Source organism: Chenopodium album, chromosome 7, assembly GCF_948465745.1.
Source record: "Chenopodium album chromosome 7, dcCheAlbu1.1, whole genome shotgun sequence".
Lineage (NCBI taxonomy): Eukaryota > Viridiplantae > Streptophyta > Magnoliopsida > Caryophyllales > Amaranthaceae > Chenopodium > Chenopodium album.
The window spans coordinates 63873533-63891206 of NC_137840.1; the positions used below are offsets into that span (position 1 = coordinate 63873533).

The following is a 17674-nucleotide window of genomic DNA, read 5'->3' on the forward strand; positions in this document are numbered from 1 at the left end:
AGGAGAAAAGGAGAGAGAAAGAAAGAGATGAAAGACAGAAAGAAAGAGGCAGAAAGTGAAGGGGGGGCTTGGAGCTGCTGCATTAGGGTTTGTGGCTTTAAAAAGCTTTTTTTGAAGACATTATCTATAAATTAAATCTAAATTTAACAAATACATTCAAAAGAATCAAGCACTAGTTCCCTTCATCAAAGATACAATCAGTAAATGTATATCTTACACAATGTTATATCTTTCACACATATCACTAGAATATACAACTGTTTTGAAGAGATTATCTAACGATTTGTTATAGCCGTGTTGAGGTAAATATTATTCTTTACCAAAAAATCAAATACCCTATCTTGTTCTAGAGTATTATTTAAGGGGTTTGATCCCCCGTTGTTACTGGTTTCAAAATTGATAACTTCTCTAATATAACACAGTAAATAAGTTATCCTCAAAGAAGTTTGAAACACAATGTAACATAATCGAATGGTCAATATATTTCTCCTGCTTATTGTTGGCACTCTTGTTATTGGCAGGCTAAAATCATATCACCCAATCAAAAGTAATTCCTAAAATCACTAACTAAAATAGATAGGTAAGTAGGGTCGAATGAATCCAGAGGGAAACAATGTTCTTTTATTCCTAATAAATAATTATAATCTAAATTATCAAGTAACAAATAGGATTGTATTTGAATTGATCTAAGGGAAACAATTAAACTAAGCAAACAAAATTAAGAGAAATATCAATAAAATAAAAGCCTAGGGTCATAGGTTCACCAATAAATAATATTCCGGAATGAAAGACAACAATCAATTATCAATGAATATATTAACTAGATTATAAAGGGCTTTCGCTACGTAATACAATCACATAATTAATCTATCGGTATTAAAATCTTATATCTTGAATCTTGACTTAACCATTTATATATTAACCTATCTATTGAAACTAAGCGTAAACATCAATTTTTATCTCTTGAATCTCGAATCAATATTGCATAACTCATACAATTAAACCAGTACAAATCTAATTGCATACCATTAAATCAATCAATAAGAAATTAACCCAAAACATTAACAATTTAAATCATCCTTCCATATTATTCATGGATCCCCACAACCCTAGAATTAAACTACTCACACATATTTAAAACTAAACTAATCAAAGCAATTAAATTAAGCATAATTAAAACAATAATAAAACTGATATGAAAACGATCAAATTAAACTATACTAAACAAAGAAGCAAACTTTTCTCCTACCAATAACAAAACCAACTTACAGTCACGAAAACTCATAGAAGAAAATTAAATAAGCTAAATTGGAAACAATCAAATTAAACTATAGTAAACTAAACTAACTATAAGTTGTGTTAAGAAACTAGAAACTAAAAAGCTAATGTCAACTCCTCACAAAACTATCAAATCCCACTTAAATTAAGATCAAGTTTAGCCCCAAGTATTAAGACTTGGGATGACATCATCATCTTGAGTCTTAAAATTTGTATTTAAGACTTTCCCCATTTTTCTTCTTAAATCTCAAGCAAGTCTCAAGTTGAAATTCCAAGACTCAACTTAAGAATTGAAATTGGGACCTACCTCAAGGTTTATTCATTAATGTTGTTATTATATAGAAAACATAAAGAGTAAAAAAAAAATGTCATATAGTCTTAGGGCTAAAGTCATAAATTTAGACAAGTCTTAGTGAGTCTTAACAAGAATTTGATGACATTATTTTCAATGGAAACTACCAAAAATAATGTCACATTCAAGTCTTGTAGTTAAACTTGCTCAAGTACTCCCCAAAAAGCTCTTCTAACCCCTCTAATATTCCATCCTTTTATAAGGAAAATAATCCAAAAGCTGCGTGAAGGCCACTAAAGTTGGAAACCGACTTAAAGAACTAGCTGGAGTAAGGCCCAAGGAAATCGAGCCCATCAACTTGGGATTTTAGAATTCTCTATCCCAAACTTATGTTACTTGTTTGGTCCATGATACAAACTTGTAAAATTTAAACTATTCACCATTTGAGCCCTTAATCATTGAATCAAATTACAATAGCTCAATCTTGGACTTCAAATACACCGTCATAAAATATGATCTGACTCTAATTGTAGGGAATATTTCAAACATCACACACTTGAGCCCCACTGTGATCATACACTTAAGCATGGTGGCGTTCAAAGGGAAGGAACCTAGAGTAAAAGAGTCGCCAACAAGTTTTAGGAACTTGTAAACCGTTCACATGGTGAAAGTTACACCCCTTCACGATCCAAGAGATCAAACTCCATAATGGTCCTGAACCATGACTGGATATTTGGGGACGAAGGTACAAATCCAACCTAAAAAAGATTGAACCCGCCCTAAAAATAGGTCTCTACTTTATTTTTCTCATATTCATGTGCGCATTCTGATTAACATACAAACGATAGGTTAATCCCAAACCTGTTTAATCTATGTTGGGTGAATATTAATGCACAAACAAATTTATTATTGGCGATCACTTGAATTAAAATCATATTAGCCTAAACAAGATTATTAATTATCTTATTAAGCGTGATTTCAAGTACAAATTTCCTTTAATCCTACAAGAGAGGGCGTGATCAAGCAATAACAATATTATCAAGCAACATAATAATAACAACAAATCATCATCATCAAAATAATATTTTCATCAAAACATAATAATATTTGCTAGATCCTAGGCATGATACTAACAAGATTAATAAAAAAAAAAAAAACCCTAATATGTCACTAAGCAATAAAGATCAAATCTTTATCCCTAATATGATATTAACATGATAGAAGAAATGAGAACCAACCTAAGCATGATACTAGAAAGAAATAAATACCATCCTAACATGATACTATGAATTAAAATAATATAAACATGCTTTAATTTCTAAAGAAATAGATCGAGCAATAAAACAACTTACTTTCACTAGTAGAAAAAACGTAATGGCAAGCGGTTCAAACCCCTTAATGGCAAGCGGTTTTGAACCGCATGGGTTTAGGGGGCTTGCCATTACTAGAGAAAGGGCAGCGGTTTTGGCGCCAAACCGCTTGCCCATTATGGGTATAAATTTTTTTTTTTTCACATAAATTGGTACACAAACCAAACATATGTAAAAACATTAATATTTTTATTAATTATTTGTTGTAATATTACATTTACATCAAAAAAAATTAATACAAGTAATAAAATTAATAAAACTCTACACCTAGAGTTTTCATAGTCGATTTTGACCTAAAAAACCTGAAAACCCACACGTATGCTTGATTTTGGGATTTTTGGTTCCTTTTTTTTTTTGCTCGGTGGTGCTCGGTTGTCGCGTGACCGGTGGTTGGTAATAAGAGGAGAGAAGGAAGAAGGGGGGCTTGAGATGAAAGATAAGAATACGGCTTGAGAAGGAGAATAAATGGAGGGGAGAGGGGAGAAAGGAGAGAGGAGAGAGGCGTGAGAGAGAAGAGAGAAATAAAAGGATGAAGGAGAGGAGGAGTTTTAGGGTTTTTTAAGTAATGGCAAGCGGTTTGAGGTTGAACCGCTTGCCAATATAACTAATGGAAAGCGATTCAACCCCAAACCACTTGCCAATCTATATTAGAGGTTTTTTTTTATAAAAATTGGGTAAATGGCAAGCGGATTTTTAAAACCGCTTGCCATTTGGGGCTTCCCATTACGTTTATTCTACTAGTGTTTGTTACCTCGTATCTTTTTCTAATAACAAAACACACACATTAGTAACTTCAAGGATAATATTAAATCAAACAATTAATTTAAATAATTGAAATAGGGATTTGGGACCAAACACTCAGAAATTATCAACCATTCACGTCTAGGGTGCAGTGAAGGCAACTTCGAGTTTGTGTAGGTGTGTCTAGAACTCGTGAACGCGATATTTTATTTGTAAAAGGCTAGGCTTAGAAAAGGGAGAAATTGAAGAAAAGCTATTAGCTTGAGAGAGAAGAGAATAGAATATTGATGATGATTGTGAAACATCAAAAACGGGGAAATACGACCCTATTTATAGAGAAAATATCCCGAAAAGGATAAAAAAAAAAGACCGAATCCTATTAGGAGTAAAATTGCCTCTGTCGCAGAACGACAGATTCCAGCGCGATGCGATAGACCTGTTGTTGTGCGATAGGCTTGTCGTTTAGCGTCGGTTTTGTCGTTTCGCGCTGCTTCACTCGTTTTCTAAAAACTTGTATGAAATCCTTAATCTAATTAAATTCGATTAACAACGTTCAGATTTTAATCTCTTTAAAACACTTGTTTTAATCCGAATAGAATTCCTTATTTTCATCAAATATATAATTATTAATCCTAATCTCATTAGAACTCAAAACAACCTTCTAGATTATTCTAGAATATTAAAATCAATCCTTATAAATTTAGGAATATTAATTAATGGGTCATCCACTAGATCATTGGGACATAAAACCATTTCAAGCCCAATTCAGTATTTTGGCCATAACTTCCTCATTATTCATCGGAATTGGGCTTATAATATATCGTTGGAAGCACTTTTCAAGCCCAATCCAACTACACTATTATTGGACCTTTATTATGGACAAAACTAAATTGGACTGGATAATTTACATAAATAGAGTTCATTTTGAAAATAGAAAGAAGAGTTATTTTTTATAAAAACAACCGCATCACAAGACTTTTCACACTTTCACTTCTTTTGATAATCAAATGACGTGAAATGTACTCATCGCTGGGTTTGGTTTTAGGGAGACATAATTATGTGTCAACAGAAGCCCCCACTTTGACTGAGTTTTGAGAAACGCATGTTTCAAAAACAAAAGTCAAAGTAGCGATTCGGACGGAGAATGATTTAGAACGTTCTTTGATCCTAAATCATTCTTGTAACGCCGATACCTGCAAAATAGCGTTAGTTAAACAAATAAAATAGTTAGAAACACGTATCTTGCACCGTCGAGTACACGTCTCTTGGGTAACCTCTTTTGTTGTTGCATTTTTGTTATAACGACCTCCATGAGCTAGAGGACATCGTCTGAAGATCATTCTGCATGTAAATGTCTTTGATTTCAGCTATGACAGTCTTCCACATCTTATGGAACACCATCGAAGATTGCTCTGCTTATAACACTCTTCTGTCGTTTTGTGGCCATCTTCCGCAAGCCAGAGAACATAGTCGAAGATAACTCTACTTGTAGCCATCTTTCGCTTTTATGACGACATTCCGTCGTCGAAGGTGACTCTGCTTGTAATCATCTTCATTTGTTTGTGACAACGTCCATCGTCAAAGACGACTCTTCTTGTAGTCATCTTCAGTTTTGCGTGATACTTTCTTAGGAAAGTTATCGAAGATCACTGCTTGTTGATCCTTTGTTTTGCTGGGAACGCTTGTTGTGCCGCTGCTTGTATTTTTTTTGTACGTTTGCTATTGATGTTCACTCGTCTCTGAACAATGAGCTTTGAATGATATGTCTACGCGTCTCTGAACAATGGAGCTTGATGAGGGATGTTCACTTGTCTATGAACAACGAAGCTTTGCTAGGGTGCCCACGCGTCTCTAAGTAAAAGAGCTTTGAATGGAATGTCCATGCGTCTCTAAATAAAGAGGTTTGAATGATATGCCTACGCGTCTCTGAGCAAAATAGCTTTGAAAGATATGTCAACGCGTCTCTTAACAAAGAGCTTTGATAGGATGCCCAAGCGTCTCTGAGCAAAAGAGCTTGAAAGGAATGTCCACGCATCTATGAACAAAAGAGCTTTGAATGCTTGAATGTTTGTTGAAATCGTTTGATTGGCTGCAAACAGGAGTTTTGCTGAATAGTTGTATCCTGTAAAATCAAAAGATTGCCAAAAGACTTTGCTGGTGTTTTTCTTAGGGTTAACCTAAGGCTTGATGTTTTTTCTTAGGGTTCACCTAAGACTTGGTGTACTTGACATTGTAATTGCCTTGACTTGAGGTTGACTCAATGTGTTTTGACACGTGTGTGTAGACTCAATTCGATGTAATATGATACGACATGACGTAACATACATGACTCGTGTGTGCATTGTTTTGTAATGTGCTTGTGCGACTCAAAATGCAGAATAACAAAAAAAATTCCGTCATTTTTGTGGAGGGTACCGACTTTCTCCCGAAAAAGAAAGACACGAAAAAGAATCGATGTGAGTGTTTGCAGTGCATGTTGAATGAGCTTAGTCAAATGTATGTGTTGATCACTATATCTCATGGTGAAAGGATTGTAACACCCTAGACTATCCTAGTTGATGTCTAGTTGATGAAAGTATTTGGGTAACTTAGGCACGGAGGCTAAGTACTTCATACTTTGTTATGCGATGATGATTGTGATAACAAGGCATGCTTAAACGTTGTGTTAAGATTTCATGACAAAGGGTTCCTAAGGGAAGGTTTATTTAGCCATATATTTGTGATGTGTGTGAAAGTGATATTAAAGTTAGGCTGCAAAGGTTAAGTGTGTGGAAAAGTATTTTGAAAAGAGTCAAATAATGGTGACTTTTAGGTTGGGTAGGCTAATGATGTAGAGATCAAGCCCCAAAGTCTAGCTTTAAATGGATACGGATGAAAATTTGAGATCCCTTGATATGATCATGTATGAATGTGAATGTGAATTAATGCATTTTTATTACGGTCGCAGCTCGATGTGAGGTTGCCTACGTATCCGTTAGGAATTAAATCGAACGTAGCTCTAGCCGAACCTCGCACAAGTGTGTGTATACCTCAAAGAGGTATTTTAAGGGTTGTAACGTGGTTAGGCTAAAGGTGGAAGAAGAAGGGGATAAAGGCTCAAGACCCTAAATAAGCCCACAAGGTGTGCAACCTTGCTTTTGAATCTTTATATTTGCATGCTTGAGGTTTCCTCACTTTTAAATTCTATTTCTTTTGTTTATTTTTTGCTTTATCATTTTTTATTATTTAGATATGTGTGGGCAATTCCGATCATGCGGTCTATCACTCACTAGGCATTCATGTTTCTTAGGCACGGTACTGAGCACTCAATAAGAGGTGCAATATGAGACGCGTTCATATCAAAGACATGTTCATATCTAAGACATTGGAACACTTGCCCTTTTGCACACTTTTATTATTTTTTGCTTTTTAAAATTTTTGAGATCTAGGTAAAATCACTCAAGCTTATGTATTTAGAACTTGCATAAGTTTCACACCATCCCATCCCAAGGTTAAGTAGATGTAGGTTGAAAAAAGAAAGGTCTATCGTTTGATGAGGCTCAAAGTGGTTTATCAAGAAAGAATTATGTACTTGAAAGGTGATGATGATATGATAGGCTACAAGAGGTGCCCCAAATCATTAGTATACCTTGTGCTTAGTCCGGCATAGTTTTTTTTTTTTTTTTTTTTTTTTTTTAAATGTAATGTGATGATCATATGCAAACAAAAATGCTCATTTTATTAATAAAAGGAAAAAAATAAAGAAAACCTACAAAATAAAATCTAAGGAAAATAAAAGGTACCTATGCTAGACTTATTGGGGAAAAAAAAAGGAAAAAATAGAAAAAGGAGGTCGCGAAATCTTGTTGTTGAAGCTCGCCTTGTGTCTTGTGCTTTATCATCACTTGGTCTTCCTACCAGCTGGACATATGGGAAGCTTTTTATTATCAATCAAATATTGAATGACCTCTTTTAGCATTCAACAGCCCTCAGTAGTATGCCCTCTACCTTGGTGGTACTTTCAATGAGCGTTAGGATCCCAGTTGGATAACCTGTTTTCGGGCACTGGATCTTGAAGAGGTCTAATAGGAGTGATGAGTCCTTTGGCATGGAGTCAATCAAAATCAGTATCATAGTTCATCTTGATAGAGGTGAACTCTTTCTTTAGTTGATTTTTAGGTCTTTGATTATCCATTCAACTTCCATTCTGATAGAATGAAATAGAAGATTGATTGTCATTCTTCCTACTCTTGCCATCATTATTATTGACTTTGATCTTCTTATCGCTTGGAGAAATGGCAATTTGAATCAAGAAGGTCTTGAATTCGATCTTGAAGGGTGAAGCACTCTTCAGTGGTGTGACCATGGCCTCTATGATATTTGTAATAGGAATTAGGATCCCAATTGGGAGACCGTTTCTCAAGTTGAGGGTCTTGGCTTGGACCAATGGGATGAATAAGGTTTTGACCATGAATATAGTCAAAAGCTTCACTATAAGTCATTCCTATTGTGTATTCTTCATAGGTCTGTTTTACCTGTGGCATAGGAGCATTGAATTTTTCCTTAGGTTCTTGACGGGAAAATGAAGAAGAAACAGACATGTCCTTTTGATTCTTATGGTATTGGTGATGGTAGCGTTGTTCAATGACTGATATCTGATTTGCTAGGCCTTCCACCATATTCAAGAGCATGAAAATAATATCTTGCAATTTCCGAATGTCTTCTCTTAGACTTGTCGAGTTTTCCTTGATGTCATCTAAAAAGTTTCTTTCATCCTCCTCATTCATGGTAACTTCATCGATAGAAATTATATAGCCTACCTCGATCAAAGGCTCACCTACAGGTGTGATAAGGAGCGAAGGATGCTTGATCTTCTTCGTTGGCTAGAATCTCTGATGTTTTATTTTTATCGATCAGGTCTTAAATAGCTTATTTGAGTTTCCAACACTACTTAGTGTCGTGACCCTTTCCTTAATGATATTTGCAGTGTTTATTGGGATCCTACTTAGGTGGCCTAGCTTCTAGAACTAGGTCTTTGATGGGTCATATGGGGATGACTAGTCCTTTGTGGTGTAGCTTTTCGAAATCTATCTCGTAACTCATACCAAGTGGAGTGAACACTCTTTTCGACCTTTGGATTCGTTGTTTAGAGGTGTTTGTAGCGTGCACTTCCTTAATAGGAGAGGAAGAAAAAGGATTATTGTTCTTCTTTCCTTTCGCGCTATCAACTTTCAAAAGGTTGTCTTCGATAACAATGCCTATGTCATAGATAGCCTTGAAAGTATTCAAGTTGTGTTGATATTTCAAGTGTTTTGAATACTTCTCTTGGAGGTTCTTAATGAACACCCTTACAGACTCCTTTTCAATAGGAACCTTGACCATTTTAGCGGAAGTTTCCCTCCATTTGTTGAAGAAAGAAGTAAATCCTTTGTTTTCTTTTTATCTCAACATCTCGAGTTCTCTGTGGTCAATCTCAACTTGAATGTTGCACTTGTATCTATCAATGAAAGCGTTTATTATGGCATCCCAAGAAGAGGTCTGTTACTTTTCAAGGGAAAAGAACCATTGTTTACAAACGGTTTCTAAAGATAGTGAAAACAACAAGTGGAAAGTTTTCCTATCAATTCCCTTAATATTCATTATAGTTTCGAAAGCTCTCAAATAGAAGTAAGGGTTATCTGTTAGTTTGAATTTAGGGATGTCGTTGGCATTGAACTTCTCTGGAAGAAGTTCCTTGTCCATCGAGACCTCTTGTGAGCTAAACCCCTTAAACTTGTAATTGTTGGAGAGTTTGCTCAAGCTTTCTTCCATCCGCTCCATCTGTTGTTGTTTCGCAGGGTCATTGACTTGAAGAGCCATAGTCTTCATCATTTCATTTAGACTAGCCAAGTTTTGCCTAAGTTCATTGACTTCTTCTTGAGACGTCATTTTCTTCTTAGCTTTTCTCTTTTGTCAAATCGGTTTATCAAAAAGTAAGACTTGGACAAAAGTGTTATCCTTGATTAAACGTCCTTCTCTCCTTGACCAAGTGCTGGGGAAAGGGAAGTCATGGATGTTTATTATTAATTATTTGACTTAAACTCGATTCAACATGCATAGATGGAGAAAGATCACGGAAAAATGAGGGGAATGATATGTATAGAGAAAGCATGTAGGAAGAAGGTGATGTAGATGGAGAGATGTGGAATAATTTAAGAATAAAGTGGACCCCTAATTCAAATGACGGAAAGAAATGAAATTCATGAACCTCTAAGACATGGTCATAATGTGAAAAGAGTATATACAAAGTGTGTGAATACTTGTGAGTGTAAGTGATATGATGAAGACTTGTGTCATGACCATGTGACTAGACTATGTGACTAAATTGAAACAAAAACTAAGTTAAGACATCACGTAAGACCGTGGGACTATGTTCTTAGACTCATTTAAGGGCTCAATACGGTTTATATTAATAATAAATTGATAAAACAAACTCGGCATGAGGACTCGGGTAGAAAATTGGACCGTAGCACAAGCAAAGGAACTGTCGCGATAAGCTAGGTCTGTCGCGGCTTGCCAAACACTGGCGTGTTGCGCCATAGACCAAACTTCAGCGTCATCAATGAAACATCAGTCTTGGTCTGTTTCCAGTATTCTAGCTTAGAGGGACATTTCTATGGACGTACTAAGTCAGGTTTGATCAATTTATTTAGACTTTAAAACTCATATTAATCGATTATATAATTAAGCAAAGTCTTTTAGTCCTTAATTAATTTATTTAAACTCAAACACAAGTCAAACAAATGGTTAGAGTAAATGTGCACAAAAAAGAGATGCACAAGTAGTCAAGTAAGCACAATATGATGAAATGAGTTTGCAACCTAACCTTGACTTTAGTTCTCTAAAGGTCAAGGATAAGGGTTAGTCAAAGAGGGTCCATGGTTAATAGTCTGGATACACCGCGTGGAAGCCTTGCCTTTGGAAGGGTTGGCGCGTGTGGATCAGACCCCGCAAGTTAAGCTTGCTTCCACGGTTTGGTGAATTTACAAACTCAGATGTACCCTTCGTTGCCATGAGCGTTCGATTGGGTAGATGGAGGGTGAATTCCCAGAGGATTATAGCCACATGTAGAGCACATATGGGTTCAAAAAAGTGCGAAAAACTCAACTAGGAAGTAGAATCGAGCAAATAGTACTAGAACTGGTCGACACAACAAGGTAGATTTCTGACTCGGTATTGGAAGAACATAGCGCGAGACAACATAGTCTGTCGCGAGACAATGATTCTATCGCCACGCAACATTGTTGTCGCAGTGCGATGGCTCTATTTCCTCATCGCCAGTTCCTACATGCCTCAGCAGCTTTCTGTTCATTGAATTTTCCAGTTTTTCGCAGCATTATTTTGATCCTAATTATGAAAGATATTTCCCAAATTTCCTATGTGTAAAAATCTTATGTTTTTGACGCATTATGGATGGTCTATCCAATGCGGACCTTTTTATTCTAATGCTAATAATGTCAATCAAAATTACGCACATGAATAGTTAGAACTTTACGAGTCTCATCCACCCATTCTAAATTATTGCCAAAATAAATTTTAGGAATTAAAATAGAAATTATCCCTAGTGGAGTCGCCAAAAAACTGTAGGGAATATTTCAAGCATCCCACACTTGAGCTCCACCGTGATCATACACTTAAGCATGGTGGCGTCCAAAGGGAAGGAAGCTAGAGTAAAAGAGTCTCCGACAAGTTTTAGGAACTTGTAAACCGTTCACAGGGTGAAGGTTACACCCCTTCACGATCCATGAGATCGCTAACTCCATAGTGGTCCGGAATTATGACTGGATATTTGGGGATGAAGGTATAAATCCAACCTAAAAGAGATTGAACTTGCCCTAAAAATAAACCTCTACTTTATTCTTCTCATATTCATGTGCGCTTTCTGACTAACATACAAACAATAGGTTAATCCTAAACCTGTTTGATCTATATTGGTTAAATATTATGCACAAACAAATCTATTATTGGCGATCACTTGAATTAAAATCATATTAACATAAACAATATTATTAATTATCTTATTAAGCGTGATTACAAGTTCAAATTCCCTTTAATCCTGCAAGAGAGGGCGTGATCAAGCAATAACAATATTATCAAGTAACATAATAATAACAACAAATCATCATCATCAAAATAATATTTTCATCAAAGCATAATAATATTTGCAAGATCCTAGGCATGATACTAACAAGATTAATAACAAACTCTAACATGTCACTAAGTAAAAAAGATCAAATCATTAATTCTAACATGATACTAACATGATAGAAGAAATAGGAAACAACCTAAGCATGATACTAGAAAGCAATAAATAACATCCTAACATGATACTAGGAATTAAAATAATATAAATATGCTTTCTAAAGAAATAGAGCAATAAAACAACTTACTTTCCTGCCTCGTATCTTTTTCTAATAACAAAATACACATGTTAGTAACTTCAAGGAAATTTTTGAATCAAACAATTAAATTAAATAATTGAAATAGGGATTTGGGACCAAACCCTCAGAAATTAAAAACCTTTCACGTTTAGGGCGAAGGCAACTTCGAGCTTGGCTAGGTTTATCTAGAACTCAGCTCGTGAACGTGATATTTTATTTGTAAAAGGCTAGGCTTAGAAAAGGGAGAAAGAAAAGCTATTAGCTTGAAAGAGAAGAGAATAAAATATTGATGATGATTGTGAAAGATTAAAAAAGGGGAAATACGACCTTATTTATAGAGAAAATAGCCTGAAAACAATCAGAATAAGACCAAATCCTATTAGGAGTAAAACTGCCTCTGTCGCGAAACATTAGAGTCCAGCGCGATGCGACAGGCTTGTCATTCAACGCCGGTTTTGTTGTTTCGCGCTGCTTCACGTGCTTTCTAAAAACTTGTACGGAATCCTTAATCTAATTAAATTCGATTAACAACGTCTGTACTTTTCTTTGAAAATTATATTTTAATCTATTTAAAACAATTGTTTTAATCCGAATAGAATTCCTTATTTTCATTAAATATATAATTATTAATCCTAATCTCATCAGAGCTCAAAAAAACCTTCTAGATTATTCTAGAAGATTAAAATCAATCCTAATAAATTTAGCAATATTAATTAATGGGTCCTTCACTAGATCATTAGGCCATAAAATCATTTCAGGCCCAATTTAGTATTTTGGCCATAACTTCCTCATTATTCATCAGAATTGGGCTTATAATATATCGTTGGAAAGCTCTTTTTGATCCCAATATAACTACACTATTATTGGACCCTTATTATGGACCAATCTAAATTGGACTGGGTATTTTCCATAAATAGAGTTCATTTTGAAAATAGAAAGAAGAGTTATTTTGATAAAAAAAAAAAAAGGCATCACAAGACTTTTCACACTTTCACTTCTTTTGATAATCAAATGATGTGAAAGGTACTCATCACTGTGTTTGGTTTTGGGGAGACACAATTAGGTTTCCATACTAATGTTTTGTAGTGGCTCAATAAGCTCGAAAATTGTCATAACTCTGCAAATTCCTACAACATATTATCAACTCTACAAAAACACTAAAAAAACATATATTAATAATAAAAATAGCTCTGCAAAGCTCAAATAAGCACAAATATGACCGTGGAACGGGGAATAAATAAATAAATAAATATATATATATATATATATATATATATATATATATATATATATATATATATATATATATATATATATATATATATAATAAACTTATCAATTTTTCCGTAACTTTTAAAGTATTTCATGTACATTTTGACTAATTTCATTTAATTTTACTAATTTTTCAATATATAAAGATATAAGAAATTTGTAAGAGTAAATGAATTTTTAAAAAAGTAAGAGTGATCATGGGTTGAGTACTCGAACTTTTAACAGTAATGGTTCGAGTAACCAATAACCAATATCACTAAAAATTATATCTATAAACCGAACCGATAAGTTCGGGTACCCGAATTATCGGATCAGTTATCAGAGACCCAACATGATTTCCAATAATAATGATAATTAAACTTAATAACGTAGTTATTATGATATCATTCAACACTAATTAACAAGAAAAATTCATGATATTGACCAAATTATTAATAACATTACTAATCATTTATATTACAAAGTGATCATGAAGTAAAGTAAGAATCAGCAAAAGCTGAATACATATGCACTCTTCTAACATGATCAACCTAACAATCAATAATTAAAACATGTTTGCCATATAATTCACAAGTCAAGTTACCTTTGACTCATAAATAACAATATTAATTATTAAATAATAGCTTTGGATTACGAATCGAACGAGTTCCTTCCTTAACTATCCCTTAATAATAACAGACCCCTCATTTGGGAGCTAACCAAGTTAGTACCAACTAGCGTCATCTTGTGACGGAATAATAATAATAATAATAATAATAATAATAATAATAATAATAATAATAATAATAATAATAAGAAGAAGAAGAAGAAAAGACAGCTTGTTGTACCCCTATAGAAGCTATGGTTAAATATAAACCCCATAACCTCCCCCCCCCCATATATTCATACTCAAGGTGTATACGTTCCAAGAGTTTTGGTGCATATCCTCTTACACTTTATGTGATTTACCAATTTAACTTGTGATCACTCCAACCAACCAATCAGGCATAAACATAACAATAACCAACACATACTTCCATTTTATTCTTGAATTAATATACAATTCCTTTTAATTAAGGTTTCTTGTCTAGTTTTGTACACAAAATTACATTGTTACTACCTTGGGGCATAAGATGTACTAATAAATTTCCCTGACTCAATATCAATTTATATGAGTGAGTAAATAAATAAACTAAATTCTTTACTCAACATCAAAAATAAATGGGTGAGAAATAAAATCATGAATTGTTGTCGAAGCCGCCACGGTCGCCTCGACCACCACCGTCGCGAGCGTCCCTGAAGCTGCCGATGTTTGTTGTTGTTGTTGTTGTTGTTGTTGTTGTATAGTTTGAATATAGGGAAAAAACTGAAACCCTAAAACCCGTTTAAGGACATTTGGGGGAAAGGGGAAGGGGTGGTGTCAGGCAGTCGGGGTGGGAGAAAGGCAGTCAAGAGTGGGAAGGGGAAGGGAAATGGGCAGCGTGGGTGAGGGAAAAGGAGGGGATTGGTTCGCCGGTGTCGGGGGATCGCTTAGGCGCCAACAGTCGGCAAGGGGATGGGAAGGAGTGGTTGACGGGCAAGCAGTGGCTAGGCTTTTTTGGTTATAAATTAAATCATTATTTAATGAGACAATGGATCCTACTTAATGGAACCCTAATTGATTTTGTTAAGTGGTAGCAAAAGTTATATTTTTTAACTTTTGGAGGTAGCAAAATAAAATTAAATTATGGTGTTTTAGTGGTAGCAAAATTCAAAATTTCCAACAAAAAATAATGCATTTTTTTTTAAGAATTGAAGATGTATATATATTAATTTCTAAACTAATGATATTTTTGTTCTTCTAAAAAAAAAAAAAATAAAACACCTCTATTTTATATTATGTGCAACATTTATTATATACAACAAAAATATTCTGCTTCCTCTTTAAGTTGTCATTTCTCTCTATCTCTCACCCCATCATGACATCACATGTCTCTCTTTTTTTTTTTTTTTTTTTTTTCTGTGAAGTCCATGCCAATGTTTTTGTAGCACAAAATATAGTATAAAAATTGTAGTTAATAGTACCCAGATGCAATCCATGATCTAATAAGGTGTTAAAATTATGGATACAGTTGGCGCAGCACTCTTAGTTTTTGGATGCTCTTGGGGGTGCTGGCGATGCAAAACTAGAAAGAGAAGAAAGGAGATCAAACTTAGACAAAAATACTTTAAGAAAAAACTAAAAGTACAAGGGTCTTCCAATATAGATGCTACAAAGAAAATTAAACTCTTCTCATTAACAGAATTAAAGAGATTCACAGAAAACTTTAGCAGTGATCGTGTGCTTGGACAAGGAGGTCAAGGTACAGTCTACAAAGGAATGTTAAAAGACGGTCAAGTTATAGCAGTTAAAAGATCCAGAGCCCTCGACGAAAACCAATGGAAACAATTCATCAATGAAGTAATTCTATTGTCGCAAATCAAACATAGACATGTAGTGAAGATTCTTGGATGTTGTTTGGAAGAGGACATACCTCTTGTAGTCTACGAGTTCATTTCTAATGGGACTCTTTCGGAACACATCCATAAGTTTATTGACGGCTTCATATTCACATGGGAAATACGACTAAGAATTGCTTTTGAAACTGCTACTGCAATTGCTTATCTGCATTCAGAATTTTCAACACCGATTTACCACAGAGACATTAAATCTAGCAACATTCTTTTGGATGATAAGTTTGGAGCAAAATTGTCGGATTTTGGGATTTCTAAAGCAGTTTCTGTGGAACAGACCCATTTGACAACTTGTGTTCAAGGAACGTTTGGTTATTTGGATCCTGAGTATTTCTTTTCAGGCCAATATTCTGAGAAGAGTGATGTTTATAGCTTCGGAGTAATTTTGGTTGAGCTTCTAACGGGACAAAAACCAATACGTGCACTAGGGCCAATAGACGAAGATGAAGAAATCGAAGATGAAGAAGAAAGAAGCTTGGCTATGTATTTCGTCTCATTAATGAATGATAACACTCTATTCGAAATTCTTGATCCTTTGGTTACAGAGGGTATCAAAAAAGAGGAAATTATGGAATTTTCTAATCTTGCAAAGCAATGTTTGAATCCTACAGGACTAGAAAGGCCGACGATGAAAGAAGTTACAAAGGTACTAGAACGGCTAAGGCATCCAAATTCATCTTGTAAGCCACCTTTTGAATTCAACGAATCCGAATTTACCGCAAGGACTTCTAGTATGGCCACTCCATCTATGGAAACAGACAATGCTTTTCTAAGACCAGTCACGTATGACCACATTGACGTCACTATGAATTCGGATTCTGCTGACATTGAGATGCATTTACTTCATACTTGCTGATGAAGAATGGAATGTTAAAGGACCAACTCAATCAAAAGCTTAAGCTAATGGTTGAGGCCCAAGAATATGTTTTATACTCTATCAGTCTTGTTAAGCAAAATCTATGTAATTTGTGTGGAATTTGGCATTATTGTTGATGCTACATTTCTGGTTTTGATGGTGATGAAAATATGTATGTACCTTTTCAATAATACTTTCAATTGTTGAATGGTTGATATGTTAATTTTATGAGATATGCATCTTGTTGTGTTAGATAATAGCAGAGTAGGTAGAGTATTAAAGAATTGTGCTCAATACAAGCATGGAGTGGTTTTTTAAGTATGAAGAAGATTGATGATACTTTTTCCACTTTAATTTATTCTAGTTGTATTATACTTCACTTGGTAACGCACACCTTTTATCATAGATATAGCTCAGAATAAAAATTCTAATAAGTTTACATTTCAAAATATTGTATTGGGAGATTTGAAATCAATTTGAATATCTTACATGCATATAGTATGTTTGTTTCTTATTTATAAATAACTCATTGATTAATATGCTTGATGTAAGAGTACATGAATATATCAAAAATGTTACGAGTACAATTAAGTAAACGGAGAAAGTATAAACTCACTATATAATTTCTGTATTCTTATGTCTCTATATAACTATATTACACTAGTTGAATGTCAAATTTTAAGCTTAGAATTATTTTATGAAATAAATATTAATTTTTTTTGCTTATAAATTAAAAATTATAAAAGTTTTTGAATAATATTTGCAACCATCCAGCTTAACCTAACATACTATAACCCAATTTAACCCTGTTTCAAGGGATACTACGCATTCTATCATTCATAAGCCCAAATGACCAAAGTATGGTCCAAGAAGGATTGTAAATACTTGGGCTGTTGGGCATCAAGTCTTATTTTATAAAATGTCATGATGCCAAATTGCCAATTGAGTTGGCAGGTGAAGTATAAGCTTCTAAATCTTATTCCGTATTCCTATG

General features: G+C 34.3%; 1 protein-coding gene across 4 annotated transcripts in view; it reads left to right on the forward strand.

Annotated features, from left to right (window-relative positions):
* LOC145639160 (wall-associated receptor kinase-like 5) overlaps positions 1-17032 on the forward strand; it is a 50402-nt gene extending 33370 nt beyond the window's left edge. For all 4 annotated transcript variants that reach the window (XM_081690324.1, XM_081690325.1, XM_081690327.1 and 1 more), the window contains one exon: positions 15443-17032. In XM_081690324.1, coding sequence (XP_081546450.1) covers positions 15443-16680 — 1238 coding nt within the window. In that variant the 3' untranslated portion in view covers positions 16681-17032. The remainder of the gene's footprint in view (positions 1-15442) is intronic.
* The last annotated feature ends 642 nt before the right edge of the window (positions 17033-17674 follow it).